The sequence below is a fragment of the Thermobia domestica genome, chromosome 1 (assembly GCF_964235325.1).
Source record: "Thermobia domestica chromosome 1, izTheDome1.hap1.1, whole genome shotgun sequence".
Taxonomy (NCBI): Eukaryota; Metazoa; Arthropoda; class Insecta; order Zygentoma; family Lepismatidae; genus Thermobia; species Thermobia domestica.
The window spans coordinates 287,744,855-287,772,517 of NC_137454.1; the positions used below are offsets into that span (position 1 = coordinate 287,744,855).

The 27,663-nt window shown below is 33.4% G+C and overlaps 1 protein-coding gene across 1 annotated transcript in view; it reads left to right on the plus strand.

Annotated features, from left to right (window-relative positions):
* Positions 1-25,495, plus strand: part of LOC145661223 (uncharacterized) — a gene marked incomplete in the record, with an annotated part of 459,297 nt that extends 433,802 nt beyond the window's left edge. Inside the window, 3 exon segments of the mRNA XM_081726681.1 lie at positions 8,402-8,600; positions 14,656-14,762; positions 23,511-25,495. Of these exon segments, the coding sequence (XP_081582807.1) occupies positions 8,402-8,600; positions 14,656-14,762; positions 23,511-23,636 (432 nt within the window).
* Between the last annotated feature and the right edge of the window lie 2,168 nt (positions 25,496-27,663).

Below are 27,663 nucleotides of genomic sequence, written 5' to 3' on the forward strand. Positions count from 1 at the left end.
TCTTCCAAAAAGCACAAAAGTGAAAGTTCCCTTACGTACACAATTCATTCAGTCTTTTTCCTCTTTGGAACTCAGGTAGGAAGGGCCACCCTTTCTCTCCCCTCTACGTATGTGGCAAGGTCTTAACAAAATGCGTAACAAGTCGCACACCAATTTAAACTGGTCCTTTGCTCAAAAGGAGATTACAGTTCCCTTATACAATCCTACGTGTGGTCTCTCAGTATGGGAAGCAATACATTAACTTTTAAAAAGTAACATGTGACATTTAACTATCTCATTCTTAAATTCTCTCTCCTTTACAATAATGATTCCTATTTCTTTCTTTTTTCACATATTTTCAGTCTCCATGCGGTATAAGTCATAGCGCCAATTAAACATGGTCTTTTACTCCCCCAGGACAGTACACTTCGCCCTCCACCTCCAAAACCTGGACCACCCAAAATTACAGCACATCTGTGTCTATGTTTCTTTCTTTAGTAGGCATCAAAGGGCTCTCTCACTCCCCCGCCTTCCATCTTACACAGTCAATGTCTTTTAACAATTGTTCTTTATCGACATTTCCCATGTTTTCTAAATACATGAAACTAAGTTATTTTACACGTTTAAAACACTCTTTTCTAGCTTCCAACAGTTAAAGTATTGTCCAACATCCATATGTCACTTTCAACTGACAGTTTCTTATTTCTTTAATTGACAAAATGATGAAAATACGTGACAGCTCCATAAGAGCATCTCTTACGTTTACAAAAGCTTCTTATTCATTAAACAAAGGTATCACGTAGCTTAGGAATGTTTACATATAGCACTACGACTACTGCCTCCCCCCTCTTCCTGTGCTCTTCCCCCTTTAGTTATCTCACCTTACGACATCCCATTCTTTCTATAGAATTAGTTTCTTGAATAGCAAGACCAACTGTGTTCAAGATTAACAAAAAAGACCTGTGTGGAAATGATGTGAAGTTCCTTCAACTATTCTTCACCACTTGAGGGCGAAATAAGAAAGGAGGAAACAAGTTTCTTAAAGGCTTGGGGAAAAACGGTAAGTAATCAGCATAAATTGTATAAATTAATATAAAATTGTATTAAAATATATGATAAAATAGATCAGAGGAAATTTACACCCATTTTCGTGAGAAATTTGCACTGTTGACCAATTGTTGTGAGAATGAAGGAAATTTGTACCAGTTTTCGTGAGAATTTTGCACTATACACTAATTCTTGTAAAAAATAAAGGAAATTTGTACCAATTTTCGTAAGAAATAAGGCAAAATTATACCAATTCTCGTGAGAAATTTGCACTTTTCTCAATTCTCGTGAAAAAAGGACACTATACTACTGTGTTAACATCTGTAAAACAGGAAAGTATCAAATCAAATGAAGTAATAAGTAGTTGAAACAGAATCAAGACATTTTCAGAAGTTGTAAATAGTCCACACACCCGTGATCAGATTATAATGCAAGAAAGTAAAAAGAAAACAATATCAAGATCAATGAAATGAGCCACATACATTTAGAACAAGTAACAAAAAACAGTGAACGCAAAATTGTATTCATGGGCGTCTCTGATATGTAAAAATTGAGAGGAACGACTAGAACAAGAATAGGTGTAGATCCCGACTAAATTTGCATTTTAAAAAAATTGATGCAAATGGGAAGCTGCTTAAATTAAGAGCTAGGAGATCTGGTTTCTACCTGTACTAATACAATTAATCATAATTTTCTTTCACACTGGTATTTCACTTTTTATATATTTTGAAGTTACCTTGTACTATAATTCTTGGGAAACTTTGCCTTGATATAGGAATTATACCATTAATACCATCAATTCTTCATCTTCCTCGTTTTCCTTCCATCATATTTTCTACCACGTCACTTAGAGTACAGTTTTCTCTCAAAGTATATCCTAATATATTTTTATTTCACATTATATCTTTGGCATCTATTATTCCTAATGCCACTCATTGGTTTATCGTTCCAATCAGCTAAGTTCTTCCATTTTCCTCAACATGGAAATGTCCTATAACTTTCCTATAAATTTCCTTTTTTTTTTCATAATGCTCATGTTTCTGTTCCATACAATCCAGTATGTGAGTCCTTTTTGTAGTTTTTCATCCAGTGACTCTCATAGTGTACCTTTCATTATTATCACCACAACCGTCTTATACGTATGCCACCATTTCCCACGCTGTTTTCTATTTATCATTTATATTTCAAATATCCTTCGTTAATAATACTACTTAGGCAGGGGCGTCATTTAGGGGGGGCAGGGGGCCGAGTTTGAGATTTCTATAGATTTTAATAATAAAATAGTAGTAAATCAGTGAAATACGCGAAATTTTACTTATATCAAGGGGTTTTGCCCCCCCCCCCAAGCAAAATCTGAAATGACGCTCCTGTACTTAGGTATGGAAAAGTAATCACCTATTGTACGTTCTTTTCTCAGACTTCAACACAGCCTCAATCTCCTCAGTCACCATTTTTTTAACCTTTTTTCATGTTTATTTACGTCTTCAATTATGTGCACAGCTTTCCTTTACCTTTCTACATCTTTTAATTTTCGATTCAGATTCCGTAATAACAGCATATCATCGTATAGCCTGTGTAGTTTCTATCAAATTAACCTGCTTCGCAACCAAACTCTTCCGGATACTAATTTGTGTCACAGAAAGGAAAAACTTGTCCACTGCAGCTGAGAGGGAATCTCTAGCATGTTCTCCTTCATATAAGACCTATTCTTGACTTCATAATATTTGATAAGAGAGGAGAAATAAACTACATACCCCACTCGTCTCTGGTCTTCATTCAGTAGAGCAGGGCGCAAAATGATGGTCGCCTGTTTCGCTCACGTACAAATTATGAGAGTTTAACCCACTTCCTCTCCGCAGCCTTTGGTTTGACAAAGAAAGATATTACATCTTGGCATAAAATTTTAAAAACAGGTAATTACATTCAGGATAATCAATTTTGAATTGGGCAATTCACATACTGTACATGTTAAGACTTCACATTTGTGTAATGCTCTTTCTCTGCACTGAAGTACCAATTCACGATTGCAGTTTTCGAATCAGTCCTTAAGTGAAAGGCCATTGATAGAAATGGTCAACAAATCATCCAATGTGTCAGTTTTCAGTGAATTCCTGTAGGCAGTCTTAACTCTGTTGAGACTGCTGAAGCCTCTCTCACATGAAGCAATATTCACAGGTAAAACTGCACAAAATGTGACAATTGGAAGCAAATTTGGGAATCTCGTAATGAAGTTTTCTGTTGAGGATGGGAAAGGAGGGGCGAATTACAACGTTGTGAAGACTTCACTTTCCATGGTTTCTTTCGCTCAGTAACAATTATTTTCGTGCGAAACAGAAACTGCACAGCCCTATGAGTTTAGACAGAAACCATTCATACTGAACTCTGGTCGCCAGCTCAAAATTTCTAGTTGCTAATGGCGGCCTGGTGACTGGAAATTTTGCGCCCTGCAGTAGAGTATGGCTAACACGTCTGTATTCGTGATTCCGCCAATCTATCTTCCGAGTTTCTTTGGACGCTTTCCGGGACCTCAGCTCCTTGTGACTATATGATTGGCATACGAGGCTTTGGCGAAGGAAACCCGAGTTCGATTAATGGTGGGAGCTCAGAGTTCATGTGATTCTAATAACACTTTAACCTGTTGGAACACACCTCATAGTCTTGCTGCTGAAAAGGAAGTTAAACTCTAATCCAACCAACCAACATTTTGGGACCTTATCTTTCAGCATCATATCACGTGTTCTTATATCACCAGTTGAACCGAAAGCGCTGTACCCTGTTAGATCTACGAATCTAAGCCTTATCAAGCACATATGGGACAAGGTGGGATGGCCCTTGTCCACTAGCCGGCTCCGACAACGATATAACATTAACCTTCACCAGTTGACTGGTTACGTGTCCAAATAGTTGTGTGAGTGCTTGCAGTAGTTGCATTTTCTAAGACAAGTACTGTAGGTATTTTTGTAACACATTCAGTATACGTCATGGATGTTATGCTGGGAGCAGTACTACCTACCATTAGAAAACAAAATCAAAATGATTTAATGTTAAGTGGGAGGAGATGGGAGTGGAAATAACCTCTTCGCACTACAGTGCTTCGACAAATCAAATATTTCTGCATACATAAAACTGGTACACATTTTTTTCTGTCACAAGACCGAAACCAACTATTTCTGTAAGACAATTACTCTCTGAACCCAGATCTATTTGCAGAATTTCTCCTTCGGCCTGAGTTTTTCTGTGAAAATGTTTTTTGTATATGTGTATTGCAGATTACATAAATACATATAATTATATGTACAGGTATTTTTCTTTAGGAAATGGTCTCGCAACAATAGTTCCCAAGTCAAAGTCTTTAGAAATCAGTGTTAATACACAAAGGAATCGAAGAGAAAGTGGTTATGTTCTTGGTTAGTACGCTCACTTCTGGTGCTGGGGGTCGCAGATTCTATCCACCTACATACCATGTGGGTTTTTTGAATACATTTAAATTGTGTGTTTTGAAATCTCCATATTTTGAAATCTCGTCGCATATATTCTACGTGCTGAATAGGAGATTAAATTGCAACATTAAATTAAACAAAGAAATCAAAACAATGAGCAAGGTAGAAGTAAATAAAAGTTAAGAAACATATCCAAAAATGCTTCCTTTCTGATTTCCTACAAAATTTTGCCTCAGGAACATCTCATCGTAATATCTAGCAGTGGAGGACAATCTCCACTTCCTTGATAATGCTTATTCATTTGAAGAACATCCTGATGATAACGTAAACCATGTTCATCACTAATGATATCAAGGTTATCTGAAAAGAAGTCCAAATGAACGTTCAGGAAATGCAATTTAAGTGAAATGTTACATCTTATACGGTGGTAGCATCTCACTAGTTCAGATACAATATCATGATAATTCTCTGCCTTATAGCTGCCTAAAAATTTCTTGCAGATACTTTCCTCCCAGGGCAGTCATGCGGTTTTTCAACATCACTCTACAAGTCAACGAAATTCTCATCATTCGTTAATTCCTTAATTTTGGGGAACTTTTGTCGCAAATACATGAATAAACATGGTTTGATCAATGGCTTTCACAGAATTTTTGATTAAACCCAATTTGGTGAGTGGAGGTTTATAGTTATTAAGAGGATCAACAAGAGGAATGTTCACTACATTTTTATGTCCAGGAAGCTGTTCATTGCGAGCACGTCCTTTTTTCACAATAGTTGTTTTCTCTGTCCCTGCTGTCTCACTCGCATAGAAAACAGCATGTCAAGCAGAATAGCAATTACTTGTAGATCTCCACATATATTCAATTTGTATTTTTCATATTGGATAAGTGTGTGAAGCAGTTTAGAAGTGTCATAAGCTATTTTAACGTTAAATACGTGAGCAATTGGAACAGAAGGAAATTCGTTCCCATTGTGGAGAAGTACTACTTTGAGACTAATTTTACTGAAATCTATAAACAAATGCCATTCATTTACACTGTATGCATGACCAAGAGTCTCCATAAGGGATTCGATATCGTTACATAAGCAATGTCACCTTCCTTCCTGAAATATTCAGAAAAATCAGTATGGCAGTCACGAGAAACACATACTTTTTTGCATCTCGAGAAACATTCCATCCTATCAATCGCGAAACTAAAATCTCAGACTGCTCTTATACAAATTTAAATCGCGCACAAGATAGTTGATATTGAGATCTTGCAAATCGGCAGTAATGCGGAGTTTGCGCCTGAACTGGTTTCAAACATGTTCAACTGGGAAGAGATCAGGTGACTTGGTTGGTCAGGAAAGAACTTGAACATAACATAGACAGTCCATAGACAGAATGTGTGGCCGAGCGCTTTCTTGTTTAAAAAATGTACGAGTGGGTCTTGCTGTATGTGTAACTATGCGGAGAAGAATCTCATCCGCGTATTGCTGTGCCATGAGGGTGCCAGGGATTACTACGAGAAGTGATACAGTCATAGGCAATGGCCTACTACATTCAATAATGCCACGAGTGACGCCAGTGTGCTGCTATTTCACAATATTGGATGGATTAATCTCTACCCCGGGCGGCACCGCGCACCACACACACACCCACGATGGTCTTCTGTCGAGTGCAGAATCGAGACTCATCATTGAATCCAATCCGTTGTCACTCATGAGAATTCTATGATGCCCGAGTGGGACACCACTCAATCACTTATGTACTGGTGATAATGAAAACCTACGCAGGGGATGGTGCACTCGCAATCCTGATGATACAAATCGTCGACACATGGTGCGGAATGATACAGTGCGTTGTAGAGAGAGAATGCACTACATGTGTCCGGATGGCAGGCGCAGACGTCACAAGATTACACAATCTTTCATGCACAATACGGTGATCCTCTGTTTTGCAGTCTGTCGTGGTCGAATGGAACCTTCATGTCGTTCGTTGGTGCCTTCAAGTATCAACTGGCCCAAGATCGGGCCATACAGATATCTGAATAGCTCACATATCTGGCAATCGCACGAAATGCCCAGCCGGCCTTCTGCAACACCACGATGCAGCCTCTTTTGTAAGCCGTCAAATGTTAGTAATGCTGAGTTAATGCGGTGGCGAGGCATTATGTGTGTTTCTTCACCTTTCTGCACTTGTGCTGACACATTCTCTCACGCTTCACAACTGACCGACGTAACCAGGGCTGAATTCCTTACTGCTCACACTATTGCCCATCTAGTGGCTATTTGAGGTGTCCCCGATCTTTGGAAATCTAATCGTTTACGCGCCCTCCACAGTGCTACACGGCTACCAAATTGCAGTTGAATTGGGCGACTCCTTCTTGGTACTTTTTATGTCGGTTGGTGTGGATCTCACTTAATCGAATTAAAATTCTACTTCAGGTGATACATAGTACGCATAAAAGCTTTTAATACTCTATGGTTGACACCAAAAGATATGTTGTTCATAAAATTTTAGATCATGGTCCATCAACTATGAAACATGGATTATTATTAATTTTATAGCCTTTTGAGGGAGTAGCTGAAACTTTTATCAATACTAGTATTTAGACAGTAACACAGGACTTCGCGAGTAAGTTCTCAAGAATTTCTTACAACATAGATGTGCTAAATAAGTTATTGCTTAGCTCTGATCCGTTAAGTTAATGCCAGCCTCAGTAGCCTTTAGTGGAAAGGAATATGAAGCCGCTTCCAAAATAAACCTTAAAATTTATTTTGCCGATAAATGTGAGCTATCTATCGAAGCAAGAAATAGTAATCCAGATGCCACAAAAGGAGTCGTTTCTAACTTCTGATGAAGATGATTAGTATACAACAATAAGTAATTAATCATTCAGAATACATTTTTCTAAGTGTCCATTTTCATTCACTGACGGATCTAAGGGCAGAACGGTAGAGGTGATCGCCCCCAAAGGCTACTTTTTTATAAGTTAATTTCAACTTTTTAGCATGACATTACAATGTTATCATATCATAACATGAATGTATAACCCTATATATATATATATATATATATATATATATATATATATATATACAGGGTGTTTTAAAACAACACCGACAACGTTTGGGAGGTGATTCATAACACCAAGATAAGACAAAAAGTATAGACCAACTTGGGTGCACAAATGCTTCCTTTCGGAGTTATAGGCTGCCGAAAACATGAAAAATTGAACTTTAAAGGTCCATAGCTCCAATACTATGGGACCTACCGTAATATATTATATATATACATTGCTCTTTCATTCTGTTTTGATGTAAAACTCCTTCATTCGAGTCTACATTAATCGTCTAGAAGGTAATCCGTCCCCTCCGAATGACCATTTTGGATTCGCTACTGTTTTCATTGGAAGTTTATCCTATGCTATGGAACTCTAAAATCTCATGTTCCAAGATTCCAAATATTTTGAAATGCATTCAGTAAACCATTTCAAGACGTTTTCAGGTCAAATAAGTAAATAATTTTGTCCATCTTTTCGACTGAAACACCCTATTGTGCGATGTACTACGTCAATCTCTACACACACAGATGAAGGAATTTCAAAAAATCACTTACGTATTCTTGCTCTTTAATTCTGCAAGTTATTTAACTCCTTCATAAAATAGAAATAGTTATCGTTAAAGAAATTTTGGAGAATTTTTTGACATACTAGCCTAAGTAGCTTAAATCGGCGTTAACTGTGACTGGTTATCGAGTCGAGAACTTGGAATTCTAATTCTATTACTATATCTTCGTGATATATAAAAAATAGTAATTATCAAAAAGAAAACTTGTAATAAATTTATTTTGAACTATTTTCTAGTTTGAGAAAAAAATCTTTGTATACAGCAGTCAACTTTAAAATGCCTCCTTGTGTTATTAATATTGTAATTTTCTTTTTTTTTTACAGGAGGTGATTCGTTTAGAGACCCAATACTGGACTCTAGTCGAAATACCAAAGCAAGAAAAACATGAAACGGTACCAGTGTTCGTACTACGAGCATGTTCCATTATGGAGAAAACTCACAAGTCCCGTGAGGGAGTCAAAACAGCTGCAAGGTTAGCAGAGGAAGAACAAAAGAAGAGAGAACGAATAGACAGATTGGAAAGCAAGTAGAATATTCATTCTTAATTAACACATGAAGGATTTATAGTTGTTTCGTTAACCTACATGCAATATAATGATCCTAGTGCGAAAATGTTCTAGCTAAATTTGAAACACACACACACACACACACACACACACACACACACACACACACAGGGAGTTTGGCTACGGGCATATAATTTGAAGTACTCACCAACTACTTCTATAAAAATTGTTGCGGAAGTACTGCAGGATTCTGAAACATGGATATTTGGATAGGGCACATAGTAGTTCCTCAATGAAGTCTTGACCCGACTACGGTAAGTCCCATAGTTTTGGGCCTATGGACCATTAAAGTTCAATTTTTCATGATTTTGGCAGCCTATAACTCCGAATGGAAGCATCTGTGCACCCAAGTTGGTCTATATTTTTTGTCTTATCTTGGTGTCAGGAATCACCTCCCAAACGTTTTCGGTGTTGTTTTGAAACATCCTATATATATATACACCTCGGCTGTAAAAGGTGACAACACATATAACAAAAATTTTAGTTCTGTGAATGAACAAGGCGACAAGCGTCTTCTCCGCCTGTTCAAGGTGAAACATTTTTTATTTTTATATATAGATGGCAGGGAAGGGCACGGTGACATGCCACTCTTGCGAATTTTACGCACGTATGAGGTGACAACCTGTAGTTCATTCACAGAACTAAAATTTTCCATATATATGGTTTATCAACTTCTATAACCGAGGTCTATCAAAAGTGGATAGTTTCGGAGTTATAAGGTCCCGAAAACGTGAAACAAGTTAACTTTAAAAGTTCATAGCTCCACTACTGTGGGACGTGCCGTAATCGGGTCAAGGCATCACTGAGAAACTGGTACGGTATGTGAAGTATCCAAATATCCATTACATGCACACCAATTTTTAGAGAGATAGGTGGAGAGTGATCAAGTATTCTCAAACATCCTCCTTAAAAATGATTGTGCAAGTACCGGAGGTTCTGAAAGATGGATATTTGGATAGTTCACGTGCTAGTTCCTCAGTAATGTCTTGACCCGATTACGATCGGTCCTCTAGTAGTGGAACCATGGACCTCAAAGTTTTTTTTTTTTTCACGTTTTCGGCACCCTATTACTACGAAGCTATGCATTTCCGACCACAAGTCCATATGAACTTTTTTTCTTATTTTGATGTGAGAAATCTATTTCCAAAATATTGTGACAAATTTTCGAAACATTCTGTATATATTCTTTTGATTGAACACGTTGTAAAAGAGGCTCTCAGATTAAGAAACTGGTTAGGAAATGGAATTAATTGATCAAAGAAACGTAGCTGGTCTACAAAATGGATTCTCTTATTTGTCCGTCGACTTGCTAATTAATGTGTTTGCCAAAAAAAAAAAAATCATACGTTTCTCCCCATTGTATTTCTAAAACTTCCAGCCTTTTTCGTCCTTTTCGTACCGACTACGTTGCTACTTCTTAGTATAATATTCTGAACATTTGACTGTTTCCGTAAATCTAACAAGTATATGCGAACAGTCTTTTCTACCTCCCAAATGTTTCTCATGCTTTTTACATTCTTGCTTCTGACTTTGTATTCCTAAAATCAAAATTACCTTGATACGACGGACAATAACACATTTATTTTATTTTCCTCATCATCTTCTATAGTTGACACAATGCATCAATTAACCTAACACTATTTTTCATTTTCTATTCAAATTTCACAGGAAGAAAAATTATAATATGTAAAAGCAGTGAATCAGTCTTACTCTTACTATGAATCTTTTTTTTTTTTTTTTTTTTTTTACTGAAACTCTGTCTTTCCTTTGTAAGAGTTTCATTATTTCTTTTAAATAGGGATTGAATAAAATTTGTGAGCAAGACATGTAATTATATACTCTTGCTGTAACGACACTCTCCTATATTATATTTGTTCCATTTCAACTCTTATTTGTAGCTTACTAAATTTGTTGAGAGTTTTCTATAAAGCATCGACGTATTTAGTAATTTCATGAGTAACTTTTTAGTTTTTTAATCAATAAATATGAAACAATTTTATTCTTTTTTCTCCTAAAAACCTTTCGCCGATTAATTTACTTACAAAGGTAACCCGACGATATTTCTTTGTCATTTTATTTCAACCCAACGAAGCGGGTAATCAAGTCTAATATATATATATATATATATATATATATATATATATATATATATATATATATATATATATATAGGGCTATAAAATTTGTTTAACATGTTGATTATTTTGTATAAACATGTATAAAGGGTGGAGTATTTATCTTGACACATCCTTATTTAATCTTTAAACTAATAGCTGAAAAATGCAGAAATTTTTCACGATACAAATATCAACAGAGGTAATCTGACATACCCTGTAATATTTTTTTTTCTGCTATTCCAGTATTCGTTTTCATTAGTCGAAAAATTGTTCGAGTAATTATTCATAAACCGAATAGCTGTAAGAATAATATTTATTTTCTGAAAAATTTCTAACTTCTCAATAAATAAATAAGAAAAATGAAGTGGATTAGTTTGAGAAGCATACAAGTGACATTTTGAAAGAGTAGTGTGAACGGATATATGGAAAATAAATAATGAAATAAAACTTATGCGTAGTGAATAATTCAAGTTTTAAGGGAAAGATTATGATGTGCAGAAATATTGGCGATCAGAAGACTTAAATATGATTTATGATATCCCAACCGAAAGCTTGATTGTTTCAAAGCACTAATCTACAAAGGCCAAGGAATTTCACTCAAATAAGAAAATTCAAAAATGGTGCAAAAAAGTTTTCACAAAATTATCAAAGAAATCAGCATGTGTAAGGTGCACCATTTATCTGGAAATGTTGGTCTAATTTTTAAACTAATACGTAAAGAATGTTAAAATTTTGTACCTTGCAAACATCGACTGGGAAATATCGCTTGACGTAATCTGCAGTTTTATTAGATTAACAATGTTGGCAACCCATATTTTTAATGCACGTTAGATTATTATCTAATATTTAAAATCTACGTATTAAACGAAAACGCATACACTGCTACCATATTGACTAACCAATTTTACAAAGTTAAGTACACTGCAACACACAAACTTTCAAGGCTTCTACAACAGTAATAATGTAACTGAGATTAACGGGGAAATTCACCCATCAGTGCCAAATACTATGATCACGACAGGCACGTAGCCAAGAGAGTCCGAACCCCCCTTCGAAACCAGAAATGAAAAAAATAAGGAAGGATACCACCACAATCACCAATAATATAAGCCTGGCAACTTAGGTTCCAGTTACACTTATTAAACACATTTTCAATTTCGCGGCGATACTAATCCATTTTATAGAATGTCTTTACTGCCCAAAGAGATCTCGTTACTATTCTTGACGGCATTAAACGAAGATAAGAAAAAGAAGAAGAAAGAAAACAAGAAAAACCGAGTTCGAATGACCTCGGAAGATTAAAAACCAATATATATTGCCAGTAAAAACGTATAGGTTGATCGAGATCCTGTTGTGATAACCACAGTATTTCATGTCACGCCCCCCTTTCCCCGTCATTATGAAATTTTGGCTAAACGAAACAATATTATGTTGCCAGTAAATTAGTTTAGAATGATCGAGCCCCTGGTGTGATAACCACAGTATTTCATGTCACAAACTCACCCCCATTACGAAATTCTGGCTACATGCCTAACCATGATATAATGTGTTTCGAATAAATGGAAACAAACTTATAAGAGCTTAAAAAATTGTTGTTTTTTTTTTTTTAAAAAAAGTCTTAATTTCAAAAAACCGCTTAGATAATTAGCAGATTCAATCATTTATAAGGTTTTTAACGAATATAAAGATTGTAATGCCGTTTCCAGGAAATGCGATAAATATTGGTAAAGCCTGCAACACTACCCAAAATTATGCAATTACGAGAACTTGTAATTACTACCACCAAATATGTTACTACAACGTTATACTGTTGAAGGATAGGAAAGCAACTATTGTTAAAGAATTTTTAAAGAAAAATACGTCATTTTAAATAATACAGCAATATCTATCCATATTTTTCATGTCTCCAGAACGGTTTGAAATATTAAATCGCAGTAAATGATATTATGATTTTTATGTTTATCGAACATCATTATGTATTTGGATGTGATTCTTACATAAACAGTTTTTCGAAATAAAAACTTTTGTAAAAAGTCAAACTTTCAATCAACTTTGTCCCTATTTAATTGAAATATTTCATGTTATTTTCATAGTACTTGATACTAAAGTATGTCGGATGTGTATTATCCCATTCATCTTACTTGTACTGCGTTATTACTCTACAGAGGACTCCAAAATGCAAATTTAATGTTTGTAGAACTTTAATGTCATTAGTTTGTAATACTGGAAAATAAATTAGGTATTATGTGTTTCTGTTTAGCAGGTAAATATGAAGTAAGATAAGTAATAATATGATGCTATTCGAAAAAAATCAATTTAATGTCGGCATGCAACACTGTTAACCTGATATGCCAAACAATTTTACCATGTCGATATTTGTATCATACAAAATGTCAGTATTTTTATCTGCTAGTTAAAAAGTTAAATAATCTAAAGGATCAATATATTTTGTGTGTATATATGCAGGCTGCTCCCATTGCGTTCTTAGGAAACAAACTGATCGGAGCTATTACAATTGTCTCCAAGCAATCTTGGTAGCTCCGATCAATTTGTTTCCTAGAAACGCATAAATACTACCAATTGCTGTATTTCTTATTTTTATTTATCTGTTATTGTTACCCCGTTTTATTTCTTCTTCTCAACAATTAGTGTTATGATATATAAATCATGCACAGCGATGTGGATTAAGATTATACAACATGAAACAAATTATTTCATAATATAGAACAAAAGATAGTTGATGTTATTTATGTTAAAATTTTATGTGGAAGATTTATAAACTAATAATGGGCATATTTAATTTCCATCTATAATATATAGAAGCTCGAAGCTGTTACAATGTATACTTTTGGGGGTGAGCTTTTGTATTTTTAATAATTGCATAGTCTTAATGAATATTGTTGAAATTAAACGAAACGGAATTTTTAGTTAACGTCCCATGGTTACACTTTGTACGGTAAAAAAAATAAAATAGAAAAAGACACAACGCATGGTAGATGATGTATTTTGTATCGGATATTTTAGGTTAAAGGTGATCCTATATTCTATATATTTTGCAAGTAATTACAGCAATATAGCCTATTGTAGCATGATGTGTGACAGAATGGCGTGAGGAACATCGCGGGAAAGTTGAGTTTTATGTCATGTTTGGAGAATAGCGGTTTGAAGCTGTACAAACATTGAAAACACTCTTCTTACAATATAACTTATATTAGACTTGAAATACTGCTTTCAAATTAAAAGAATTCATACAGTAAAAACGCATTAATTTTTAATATTTTCATAATAACGGATGTTATTTTAAAATATTATTTATTAACGTTATTAATATTTTGTTGTTATAGTTTTTTGTTGTTATTAGCTACATGATATCGAACCACACTATCAGAATCTTATCTTTTCTTTAATAATTCGATTAACTTAAAGCAGAAGATCATTGAATCATATTTCTCCAGTTTGTAAAGAATTAAATTCCATGTGTTACTAACATTACAAATAAAATGTCAACTTTTATTTGCTGTTATAGTTGTTATAGTTTTTTGCTGTTATTAACTACATAATATCGAACACTATCAGAATTTTATCTTTTCTTTAATAATTCGACTAACTTAAAGCAGAAGATCATTGAATCATATTTCTCCAGTTTGAAAGAAATTAAATTTCATGTGTTACAAACATTACAAACAAAATGTCAACTTTTATTTGTAATACTCCCTATTCCATAATTTGCATCCGCAGATGGTGATACGTGTTAGTAGTGAAAATCTGCAATGTCTGACAAGAACAGTTCTCTTAAATATAAAATCTGAAACACAAAGTCTCAAAATTCTGTAACTACATTTCTTCTGATGGAGGATGTTTACTATTCAATTGTTTCTCTCTTTTTTTTTTCAGATATGACCATTGCGCAAATAGAAGCGGAAAATACGCAAATGACGAATGATATGTATCGTCTCTTGAAAAAATACACCGGCCTACGAAATCTTATAAGAGAACTTAAGGTAAATAGATCATCAACAAACATTTTTGTATGCTTTCTATCCGATGAATGTCGAAGCCCATCATAAAACTAATTCTGTTACTGGAACTTTTCCGAAGTCATGTGGTTGGCATAGACGCCTTCGAGGAAAAAGACGACATTAAACTGAAAGACATTTTTCAAGGAGAAAGACCTGGGTTCAATCCCTCGTAAGATCCTATGTATTTCGTATTCCAAGCTTCATATAATAATGCCATTGAGAAATGACGTTAAACTTTAAATCGACCAACCTACTAATTATATAATTCATTTTAACAGCTAATCTATACTAACAAGAATTATGTATGAATTTAGAATTCGTTGAAACTCAAATAGAGTGGACAGATTTTCCCTGGAATGCAAAATATTGCTCTTTCTTAACCTGGCAAATTAAATTAATACAATGAAAGTGATCGTTTGACTGGTGTAAATGTTAACTCGATCAAAAGTATCTGAATAAAAAGAATTAATTATTACTCCTTCAAACAAAATAATATAACAGAATTCTCGATGCAAATATAATCAAAGCTGGTTCATTGATTTGGAGTTTAACGTCTCTCTTCAGCACTGAGACCATATGAAACGTGGACCTACAGTTTATCTGAAATATTTGGTCTAGGAATTAATTCGTGCGGGTGGACAAGAGATGGCGCAACGAACGGAGCGTCCCACAGTTCCGTGTATCCACACATGTGTTGCAAACCCCTGTCATCGCGTATCGTTCGTAGTATAGGGCAGTGGATTAAAGCGTCAACAACACCAGTTTGTAGTTAAGTGAACATGGCGCAATTTGTGCCTGATAAAGTGTTTTTGCGGGGTGTCCTGCTGCATTACTTTAACATGCAGAAAAGTGCGACTGAAAGTCATCTTATTTTGGTGGAAGTGTATGGTGACCATGCTCTAGCTGAGCGAACGTGTCAGAAGTGGTTTGCACGGTTTAGAAGTGGAGATTTCGGCTTGGCAGACCAAGAGCGAGCTGGACAGCCAAAAATATTTCAAGACGAAGAATTGACAGCATTGCTCGAGCAGGATTCGTGTCAAACGCAGGAACAACTTGCAGCAGCATTAGGCGTTGATCAAACAACAGTCTCCAAACGCTTGAAAGCCATGGGAATGATTCAAAAGATGTCACATTGGGTTCCACATGAATTGAAAGACAGAGACGTTGAAAGACGAAAAACCATTTGCGAATTGCTGCTTCAACGACAGAGCAGAAAGGGGTTTCTGCATCGAATTATTACGGGTGATGAGAAGTGGATCCATTACGAGAACCCTAAACGAAAAAAGGCCTGGGTGAAACCAGGTGAATCAGGTCCATCACAACCAAAACGAGATATTCACTGTGCAAAGGTTATGCTGTGCATATGGTGGGATATGAAAGGTGTGGTGTACTATGAGCTGCTGCAACCGGGTGAAACTATGAATGGAGAACGTTATCGACGACAATTAATGCGTTTGAAGCAAGCTCTGGCCAGAACACGACCAGAATGGGAGAACAGACATGATAAACTTATTGTTCAACATGATAACGCTCGCCCACATGTCGCAAAACCGGTCAAAACCTATTTAGAAAATGTCGGATGGGAAGTTTTATCCCACCCGCCGTATTCACCAGACGTTGCTCCTTCGGACTACTACTTGTTCGATTGCATGAACAACGATTTGATTGGACAGCGGTTTACTTCTTCAGAAGATATCGAAACATGGGTCTCTGACTGGATCGCTTCCAAGGATGAGGACTTCTTTCGCCACGGAATCCGTACATTGCCTGACAGATGGGCGAAAGTAGTGGCTAGCGATGGACAATATTTTTCTTAAGGTATTTATGTATTTTGTGTTTGTACTACAGCTTCAATGTGTGCGTACCAACCGCACGAATTAATTCCTAGACCAAATATACAAACTTCAAACGAAAATCGAACTGGGTCTTCTGTGCTGAAGATGCTTATGAAAAAGTTCACAAATAAAAACTAAACAGATTGCTGTGTTTATTTAAATATGTTAAAGTTTAACGAAATATTCTGTGTTTTTACAATAAATTCTAAAACTCTTGTTAGATAACTACAATAATAGAAATCACGCTAATTAAATTCTAAGTAGAATATCTTCCTCTTCTTGATTGGCCACGTCTAACGACTTCTCGAAGTGGAATATTCGATTACAACTTTCAATCTAATTAAATGATTATCCATACATCTTCCAGTTTCATACGTTAAGGTAAAAGGAAGTAGGAAATTGTAGATACCATTATGCTCTCTAAACTCCTTTAAAAATAATTATTAATTCTCAACAAGATTTAAGATTCTAAATAGATACAAAAATAAAGCAAGCAAGTACTAATCATAACAGATCTGTCAACCAAAGTAGCCGTATTATCAGACTAATGGAAGTCACTTTCGAGATGATTTTAATTAAATGCAAATAAGCTCTCAAAACTCAATTAAAATTCCAAAGATTTCATATAAAAGACAAAATTAAGAATACAATCGATAATTTCACGTGTTTAACAGCTACCAATACTAGATCATCAACCTTCCGCATTAAGAGTCAGCAGGAGTCATAACAAATACGAATTTTGGTTAGTTTCCTTCTTTCTTTTGGTCCAGTAATAAACATGTTTTCGCTTTACAGATGTCTATGTCGTGAGTTTCAAATTTTCATACGCTTCAACCACCCCACTGAAGCCATATCGCATTCCTTAAGCCATAAATAAAGATCAGGCTTGACATGTTCCGGAGTATTTTATTAGTTCTACGTAGGCCCTACAAGCAGAAATTTCCAGTGGAAATGGAAGAGTCTAGTGTCTATTTTGTTTTCTTGGCTTTAAAGAAAAATATTTTTAAAATATACTAAACAACCACGAATCAAGTGCACGAGAAAAGAAAGTGTACAGAACATTATTTATCTTGAATCATTATCTTCCCGCTCCTACACCACAAGTACGATTTCCTTGTCAATTTGTTTTTTTTTCTTTCTTTCTTTAATTAACACGTATATTAGTTTCCTTGTCTAGTTTTCATATCTTTTCTTTTTCATCATATTTCCTTCCTGCCAAACAGTTTTATCTATTTTCCATCTCAATATTTTAAAAAAGATCCATGCTACAAGATTAATTTTAGTTTAACGATTATGCTCCAAGGCTAAGGAAGATAGGCTACAAGGTACTCTTAAATATTCTTATAGCACAGTAACACGTTCTACTAGCATGATTAATTTTGATTTGCAATACACATTTAGGAAATTTATATATGTATTACTAAATGCATTGAAATAGTTACTTATATGCGTATGTATCCCTCACTGCTAAAAGGGACGTTAAAATCAACTCAACTCAACTTATATGCATATGATATAAGTTTGATGGTATATCAAGAATATATCCACGAAATTGTGAATGTATTCTCATAACATGCACAGAAATACATTGTAAATTTAAAATACTTAAAGTAGTTCTGAGTATTCCTTGTAGTGGATAAACTGAAAACAATTTAAACTTAAAGAAGTTTTCAAGAAAGTGACAAATAATCATATAAAAGTAAAATCAATAACATAAATTTAATAATATGAAGAAAACTTGCGTAATAATAATAATTATTATTATTGTTATTGATTGTTTCATAAATATTCTTCAGGGACGTACTACGAGGTTCATTCTGAGGTCCGGCCCCTCGAAATACCGACTTTTCTGTAAATTTAGTTTAATTTTAGGCGTCATTTTACAAATGTTAATACCATTTATCCTCATATTGAAATTGAACCCCCAAGGGCTTTAGACTCCTTCCATAATAAATTCTTAGTACGTTCTGTATTCTGCCTTTTCTGGCAAGTCACTTCCTGCAAATTGTGAAGTTTCAATAAATCAAACGAATGTTGAGCTAAACGTTTCATCTTGATTTAGAAGTTATCTATGCATATAGCGCTCATCATTTGGTGTTTTCTCTTTTTCCTCTTGTCCTTCCAACGTATCTTCTATCAGGTACTTTAGGATCTTTTTTTTTAAATCTCCTAACCAGTTTCATCTTTTAAATCTACATTCAGCATTAGTTCTTGCTCTCTTACTAGTTCTAACATTTCCTCATTAATTAGCCGTTCGACCCAGGCAATTTTCTCGGCATACTCATTTCGCAAGGCCATAACTGTTCTATTTATTTATTTAATATTTATTTAATATTCAAATTCTTGCTTTGTACAGTATAAAACGAAACGGCCGAAGAGCCTTTCTCTTAGTTCTGTGTTTAGTCGTCTACAAAATGCATTCTTCTTAAAGAATTATTTTGCCATTCCCATTCTTGCTTTATTTTCCATTTGCATTAGTATTCACAAGCAGTATCATCTAGCTATTCAAACTGAACTCCATCACATATTTTATTTTTTTTCTCTCTCTCTCTCTTTTAACTTTTGCCGTTGCTACAGCTCCCTCTTCCTTTCAATTACCATTCCTTTTTATTATTTTAGTATTTACTTTCATTCAATATTATTCGTCTTTTCTTCAAGTTTTCTAATTTCATGTTTATTATCGATCCAGATTCCACAATAAGGCCCATGTCTATATTTCTTCTACTTTTAAATAAGAATACCTCATAAAGAAAAGAATCATTCTCTTTAGAAGTACATTCATCCTTCTCTACCTTTTAGATGTTATTTTACTGATATCACCGTCCATGGATAACTATTAAAGTTAACTGCAATGAGTATGGCACTCGGCTGTATGAATACAACTGGCCAAGATAGGCCCAACTAAAGATGTGAAAGAATAAAAAAATGGTGAAATGAAGGAAGATTGGAGGAAACGGAAGAAAGTTTCGAGACGCGAGGAGAAAAGCTTTCGAGAATTGAAACTAGACAGGAAAGAATTCTTCGAGTATCGAGACGAAACCCTTATTAATCGCCTCATCTTGTCTCGTAGACAATAATACAGCAACATATCAACTACATACCTACAGTATCAGTCAACGTACTGAGAATTAAACACAAAAAGATTACGAAATTACAACCAAGAAATTGTTAATAAGAGTTGTGAAGCCTTCGTCTTCAAAGAAATTCCAATATAAAATTTCAATTTTCAAGAGTTTTGAACATACAATAGTATATTTAGTCGAGTCAGCAAAATTTTGGGAGGGTCAAAGACTTAAAGATGTGGGCCAGGGTCAATGACCTAGGGGTACTTAGGATCCCCTCAGTATATTGACGTCCTGGATACAGTATTTGACCATTTCTTCTTGAAAAATAAACGTGTCGATCTGGTGTTCGTTGTACAGTACCATGTCATAAATTTCTCTTGTTCATCCGCTTTCATTTCATCTGCACCATAATAATGCATGTCTGGTAATTTTCCGCAGCAATATTTAAGAAGTGTGAAAAATATCCTTTGGTCGTTGGTAAATGAAACGCCTTGGATAGTTTACTTAGTGCCATCGGCATAAAATTTAACAAATCAATAAATGCCATGTGATTCACTTTCATACTTAAAACTTTGTCTCATTCAAGATGTGAACGATTTTATCAAATTAACCATCCTGCGTTCAACAAATATCTTCCATCTGGTGCTTCAATTTTGTACCAATAAGAAGTTGTTGTTCCCACTTTATGCTGCCTGTGCCACCGAATTAAATCAAGATTCTGAATGGAATTATTTCACCAGCGAACGATGCCTCACAGGCATGTGGGTATCGTACGAAATTCAAAAAGCCGTAAAACTTCGTTATGAATTTATTGAAGTCTGCGAAATTTGGAACTAGGACATTACAGTATATGATTCTGAAACCAAGACACATGGCAATGAATATGTAAACAAGTTTCTGAAATCCAAGCTTAAAGCTTTTGAATGACCAGCCAACTGTATCACCGAAGAAGATAAACAACAATATATTCAGATGGTATAACAGCGTGAAGGAATTACTTGAGATGCATGGAGTATGATGACAAATTCAGCACGTCGTAGTCTTGCAAAATTCTGTTTGAATGCGATGTGGGGAAGCCATGCCAGTGTTCGCGATGAGGACAATTTCACACAGACTACCACCAGTAATGATCCAAAAGAACTATATCAAAAATTAACAGCTCCAGACATAAAAAAGTGAACCAAATTTTACCAGTGAATGATTCATTTCTATACCTTTATTGGCAGTATGAAGATTTTCCAGTACAAAGTCGCAGTTAGTTATGATTAGTGTACGAAAGTCCTGAGTTCGATTCTCGCTGAGAGCTTATATGGCTTGGATATTAACTTAAATTCTTTTTGGATTTATGTTCTATATAGACATTGTGTTGAGCTCTCAAGTTTTGAGTTTGCTGTCACTTTATTCAAATATAATGAGGACATACCTACCATAATGCACTCCTCTTAAAGAGATAGCTATATGATTTGTCAACGTTTAAGGTTATCTTCTTAGTCCTGGTGATAGCTGCTCGTAGGTTTTGAATTTTAGATTTGTATTTCAAATAATCTTGATGTTTCAGTTCAAACTCTCAATTTCAAATATTTTAGTTAGTAAGTGCAAAAATTTTCAGTGAATGCAAAAACATTGAAATTTTAAAAATTCAAAGAAAATATTTTCAAAAAGGTAACTTTCACGGTTAACCGTTCAAATTTATTCGGTTTTCAACTATTCGATTAAGAAAGAATTCAAGTGAAGTCTGAAACTAAAATATTCAAAATAAAATTTTTATTTCAAACTAAAATTTTCAAACTCAGGAAATTTCAAACAAAAATTTCAAACTTCAAAACTTTCAAACCAAGAAAAACACAAACCAAATTTTAGAACCAAAATTTTCACACCAAAATATTTTCGAACTACAAAATTTTCAAACAAAATTTTCAAGTCAAAATTTTAAAACTAAAAATTTTCAAATTAAAATTTCCAGATCAAATACTTTCAGACCAAGATTTGTAAAGAAAAATTACAAACTAAAACTTTTCAAATCAAAGTTTTAAACTCAAAATTTTTAATTCAAAATTTCAAACGAGAAGTTCAGACTAAAATTTTAAACTTGTTTACTACCTTAAATTAACACTGAGCACGAAAACTTTTAAACGAAAATTTTCAAATCCAATTTTTAAACAATTTTTTCTCAAATTTTCAGAAAAGTTTCAAACAAGAATTTCAAATTACAATATTTTGAAATCAATTTTATGATAAGTACATTTTGCCAGTCCTTAAAATGTTATGGATTGTTAATAAAATATTAGCCACTATAACATTTGAGCTTGTAGAAAACTGAGAATAGATTACTGATCAGAATCACACTTGTTGACAGCAAAACGAAGTGCTATATTGTACAGAAATTCATTCAGGTATTTAATATGACGTCAAGGACCAAAGCATTTCCTTACCTCTCTCCTCTCATAAGGACGAGGTACAAATCAACAAGTTCCGCATAAGTTGAATCCATTACGATAAGTAAAAGGAAAAAAAACTTTCCTCAAGTAGGATTAAAGCCCATCAATTTTATAATAATCCAGATTTCATAATAACTATATCATAGAGTTTAGTAGTTAAGTCCCGGGTTCGGTTCCTGGCGCTATGAATATTGTATTTGTTTGAAGGATTTAAGCATACTGTTTGTTTTCAGGATTTAAGCATACTGTCTCATAGAAGTGAATGATATTGAAGGTAGTGTATGAAGACTTTGCCATAAAACAGGATGAAAGATAAAAGTTTCGTTAGCCTTTCAGATTAGAGGTCCTTTTTAATGTAAATGTGCATTTTTGTGGAACACAATATATCTTACATTGTGAAACACAATATAAAATGAGAACTGTATAAACTTGTTCGGACGAACCGGCTGAATGACGCTACTGCACTTCGGGGCTTGACACCTGTAAATCTGTTAAAATTTCTAATTCGATTATTTTCACAATCATCGTATTTCCTTCTCTCCTATCGTCAATCGAAAGTAAAATACACAGAAATAAAATAGCACATAAAGGAATATAGAACGTACAAGCGAGATGTAAAAATTCTACTGCTAGTCATTTAGATTGAAGTGCAACATATTTAAGAAACGAAAATGAAATATGTTATTGGCTTAAACATGATTGCATTTCTTCCATGTAGTCTCCGCCTGCCTTACGAACACGTTTCCAGACATCTGGCAAATGTCAGATACCGTTAAGAGCAACACTTTGTGGGAAGGTTTCGAGGGAGCACCCTAAGGCATGAACAATTAATATCAAATTCTTTAATCGAATATATCAAATGAAGATGAAACGTTATTCTTCATTACATTCCCCAGTTCCAAATATTAAATAGTTAGTACTTATAAAGTTCATAAGATTAAAATAAGTCACACACCACAATTATACACTTTAGAATATATATATTGTGCAATAAATACCAAATATGACACATTAAAATGATGAACATCACATTCATACAAGATGATCTTACGTTATATTATATCTTAGTTACTCTATCAACAACATGCACAGGTAGTCATAGCAACCAAAACAAGAAAATATGTCGATGCAATAACAACTATTAAAATTAGTTCATAGATATTTTCTTTTCTTCTTTTTTTTTCCAGCAGCTTGTGCCCTTTTCAAACAGCACTTTTACCCCTAAACAGGAAAAAATACTGAAAAGAACATACAAATACACATTATCGTTGTAAAGATGTCTTAATATCAAATTAAGGCATGAAATTAATATCAATTTTTCTATTGCATTTTCATCTGTTTATCCTGTTCTGTATGTTCCATGTAAACATGTTGTATTTCCTTTCATTTCAGTCGGAGTACATGAGTTCGAAAATATACCCTATCTTCCCGCGATATACAATATTAAAGGACATGATTAAGGATGTTATGCATGATCCTGATTACATGGAGGTTCGTCATGAGGTCGACGTGGTTTAATGTCACTGCCATTATATTCGTACCAAAGAACTTAAAATTTCGACAAGTGGTAGGTGGATGTGTCATGAACGAGGCCATTGACATTTGTTTGGTAATTTTAGGTTACTATATCTTCCTATTATTTTAAAAAGAAGTGTTATTTACTCATAAGTTCATATTGACTTAATTGATTATTTAAAAACGGTTACTGTAAGTGTATGCACGTCAATTTATAGCAACAAATAAAAAGAGTACATAAAGCGGTATCATATTTAGTAAAAATGATCTTATTGTTTTCATATTAATTGTGAGTTAATGGATGACAATTTTGTTTCTATTTTAAGGAACATTTTTGTTTGGTAGTATATTTTTTATGTTTTATTTGCTCAGTGTGTAGATATAAATATAAATGTCTATAAGAAAAATGGTAGAAAATACAGTAATTGTAGTTTATCAATACTAGATTACAGTAAGAAGCATAGTGATTTCTTCTGACACTGCAACTATTTCTAAAGCTAAATGCAATGAAAAATGATTTGGTTTATTTCATATTTGCTGCAAGATGAGTTGTTTCGAGATAGCAGTACACGAAATGAACCATTACGAAATTATTTGTTTTTTCTTCATACCACTTATTCTATGTTTAGTATATTTACTAAATTCCATTGCTTAAAAGTAGTTGCTATACCAACTCATCATACATCGACATATATTGTAGTTTCTAAAATGTAGTGAAGGAAAAAAATAATATTTCTGCTGTATGGCAATCCAATGCTTCTAAAGTGTCATAGTAGCATATTAATTTCTAATTGATATCACTTCTTATAAATTTGTCTTCCATCAATTATATCAAAGACCAAGAAAATAAAATTGTTTGCAATTTCTATGAAAATGCAAATAATTTGTCTGAAGTCTTGAAGTTTGTGAACATTGGAACAAGGCAAAATTAAATGCTGAAAACACAAGAAGAACATTTTTTTCTGTATCCTTCTAAGTACATTTCAAGAAGTTATGGACAGTTCGTTGGACAGATTCGCTGTTCAACCTAATGCAGAGTGGAAATTATTCCAAGTTGTTTTACTATTAGAAACAGCTTATTTATTCGAAAAATAAAGGATAGCTCTTCATCTACTTATATTTTGGAACTTTCAATTAATAATTAGTTTATTTTCCAGAAATTTCGGATAATGAAATAACTAACCAAGTTAGTATACTTCAAGCAAAATAAGGAACGAATTGACATTTGGAGAAGCGCGTGTTGCCCTGTTCCGACGTCCTAAATTCTCTGTTGTGCTCCTTCCACCTCGATTGATAAACACTTTAGAACATGTGTTACAAGACCACAGCATTGTGATGTTATTGTTCGTTTCTACAGAAAAAAATCACATGCAACTACCTCCACGACATTTATAACTGGGCCATCTCTCAGTGATCTTAATAGCCCCGCGATATAGATCATCCTCTCAACAAATTTCCACGTGGCTTTTGAACAGTGAATTCGTTTCTAATTTTGCTTTATTTATGATGTCTAATTCTATTTCTTAATTAATATAGAATACACCTTAACTACTTAAAACAAAGTAAAACTTGACAATTCCGAAAGCTATGAAGAAATTGATATAAGCATGTTGAATTAATTACTAAATTTGTGATCATGTTAAAGTTACTAGATTTATCGAGATTGATAAACTTTAACGCTCTATTTTTCTATTAAATCTTGTTTCTAAAAAAATAACAAAACTGGTAACACTGTCATAATGTGTGCTGTCATTGCATATGCAATACAATATGACTCTTTTTCATACTTTAATTTATCAGCTACTGTATTTCGTACTTAATTTTAATGATATTTTCTGTTTTCCTATTTTTGTTATTTAAAAAAAGTACTTTAAAACATTACTATAGTTACCACAGCAAAAACATAAATTTTAATCAGTGTTTTAAAAGTTAATCTACTTTACATAGTATATTTCTTTGTTTTGTATTTCTGGTTTTATTTAAAAACAGAAAATTGTGTTATTAGAGTTATCATTTTAACTGCAGAAATAAAAAGACTGGCAAGAGCTTTATTTTATTTCTCTTACAATTTATTTTTGTCTAACTTGATTTCCAAATATTTCACAAGTAATAACGGAATTAGTATCAACCAAAATAAGTGTTCTATTCTTAACCTTTCACTTTCAATTAAAGGCTTCTTTTAGAAAAAGAAGAAAACTGCTAAATTGTTTAGGAACAATTGGCCACCCTACCTTTCTTCATCTTCATTTAGATCATATTTCATTTCTTATAAGAATGATAAATAATTCTTTAGTTCTATTATGATTATTATTATTGCTTTATATTTTTCCTATTGCAGAATAATAGTGTTTTCACACAATAAAAGAAAAAATATAAAACTGTATTTTGTTCACTCTCGGTTATTGTTCATTTCCTTTCTGTTGATATATAATACATGTACAATTTAAAAAATAATGTTATGTGATTTGGCAGAATAAACTATACATCACGTTTAAGAAATCTTATTGCAACTTATTTTCAAATGGCAATATTCAGGCCAGATACATGATCAAAATGAAACGTGAAGTAGCTATTGTTTTTTGAACTTTGTGAAATCCACTCACACTTTGACAAAATCCTCTTTTCCATAAGAAGGTGCATAATACGAGGTATGACAAGATACAATAGTAGTAACGTTTTAGATTACCTAAGAGCATATAATCGTTAACTGTTTACTCTAAACAACAATTTTATGCCTATTAATAAGCATACATCTAGAATTTCGTTTATTGCTTAACGTGCTGTACTTTTAGTTCATACTATTAAGTTTTTCTCACTATTTTGATTGTTGTATTTTTAAGTTTCGGATCGGTCGTACTTTCAGATAAGTGATATTTCAGATCTTGAGAATATGCAATTTCAGTTTCATACTCATTATACTCAAATTTCTAGAACGCATTGTTTTATTCTAGAATGAAAATTAAATATTTTAAAATAATATTTGTGTCTTATGAACATTCAATATCACCATATGGTTTGTTCTTCAATTGAAAAGAAATTACAGCATTCATCATATTTTTCAAGAACTTTCTTGATAAATTTAAGTTTATTTAGTACAATTCTTGTATGAATTCAGTATGACTCGGTATAATTTACTGGCTAATCTATTTACAACATGTGTCATCCAAATGGATTAACCCATAGAAATGAGAAATGAGACAGATAGTGCACTATATTATTTTAAATACATTCCATTCTTTCAATATCAGTTTGATTTATTTGTCGCGATTTTCCTGTAGAGCACAAGGATATCATTAAGACAGACAATACATTTGTATAAACTTTATGCGTATGAGCTACCAATTCATTTCCGTGTTCCACTGTTTCTATCTGAAATGCAGTAAATAAACCTTAATGGAAAACTTTGCTCAATGATTGACGTTGTAATTTTTCCTCGAGTCAAGTATTGCATATGAGAATGATTTAATAATCGTGAGATTTAGCTTACTCATTTCTATTAATGTTATAAAATTTTCAGATTATTCGTATGTATATGAGAGGTGGCCAATGTAACATATCTAATACAGTATAAATTTTTCTAGCGCTATATATTACTCAATTGAAGATTTCGAATCTGCAAACTTAAGAAAGTCATGCCTAATACAGCTTTGTACAATAAGTACGATAGAAAAGCACATAAAGATTATAAACTAAACATTAAACATGAAACATTTTATTTATATTCAACTGATTAAACAATATAAAATAAATTGTCAATAAACAGCTTTGCACGTCTTTATATGCCATAGAAAATATAAAGTTATATTAATCTTAACTCGTTAGCATCAGCACGTGAAATTATATAGCAATAACTTATTCACTGTATAAAAATGTAAATTAAAATATTTTCCATTAATGGTTATTTTTATAAAAGCAAATATAATGATAAATATCATATTAGCAAAACTATAACAAAGAAATTATTAATATGAACATTAGTGAATTTGTTTATTTGGGTGTATTGTTACTTGAATGAGTGAATAATGTATTG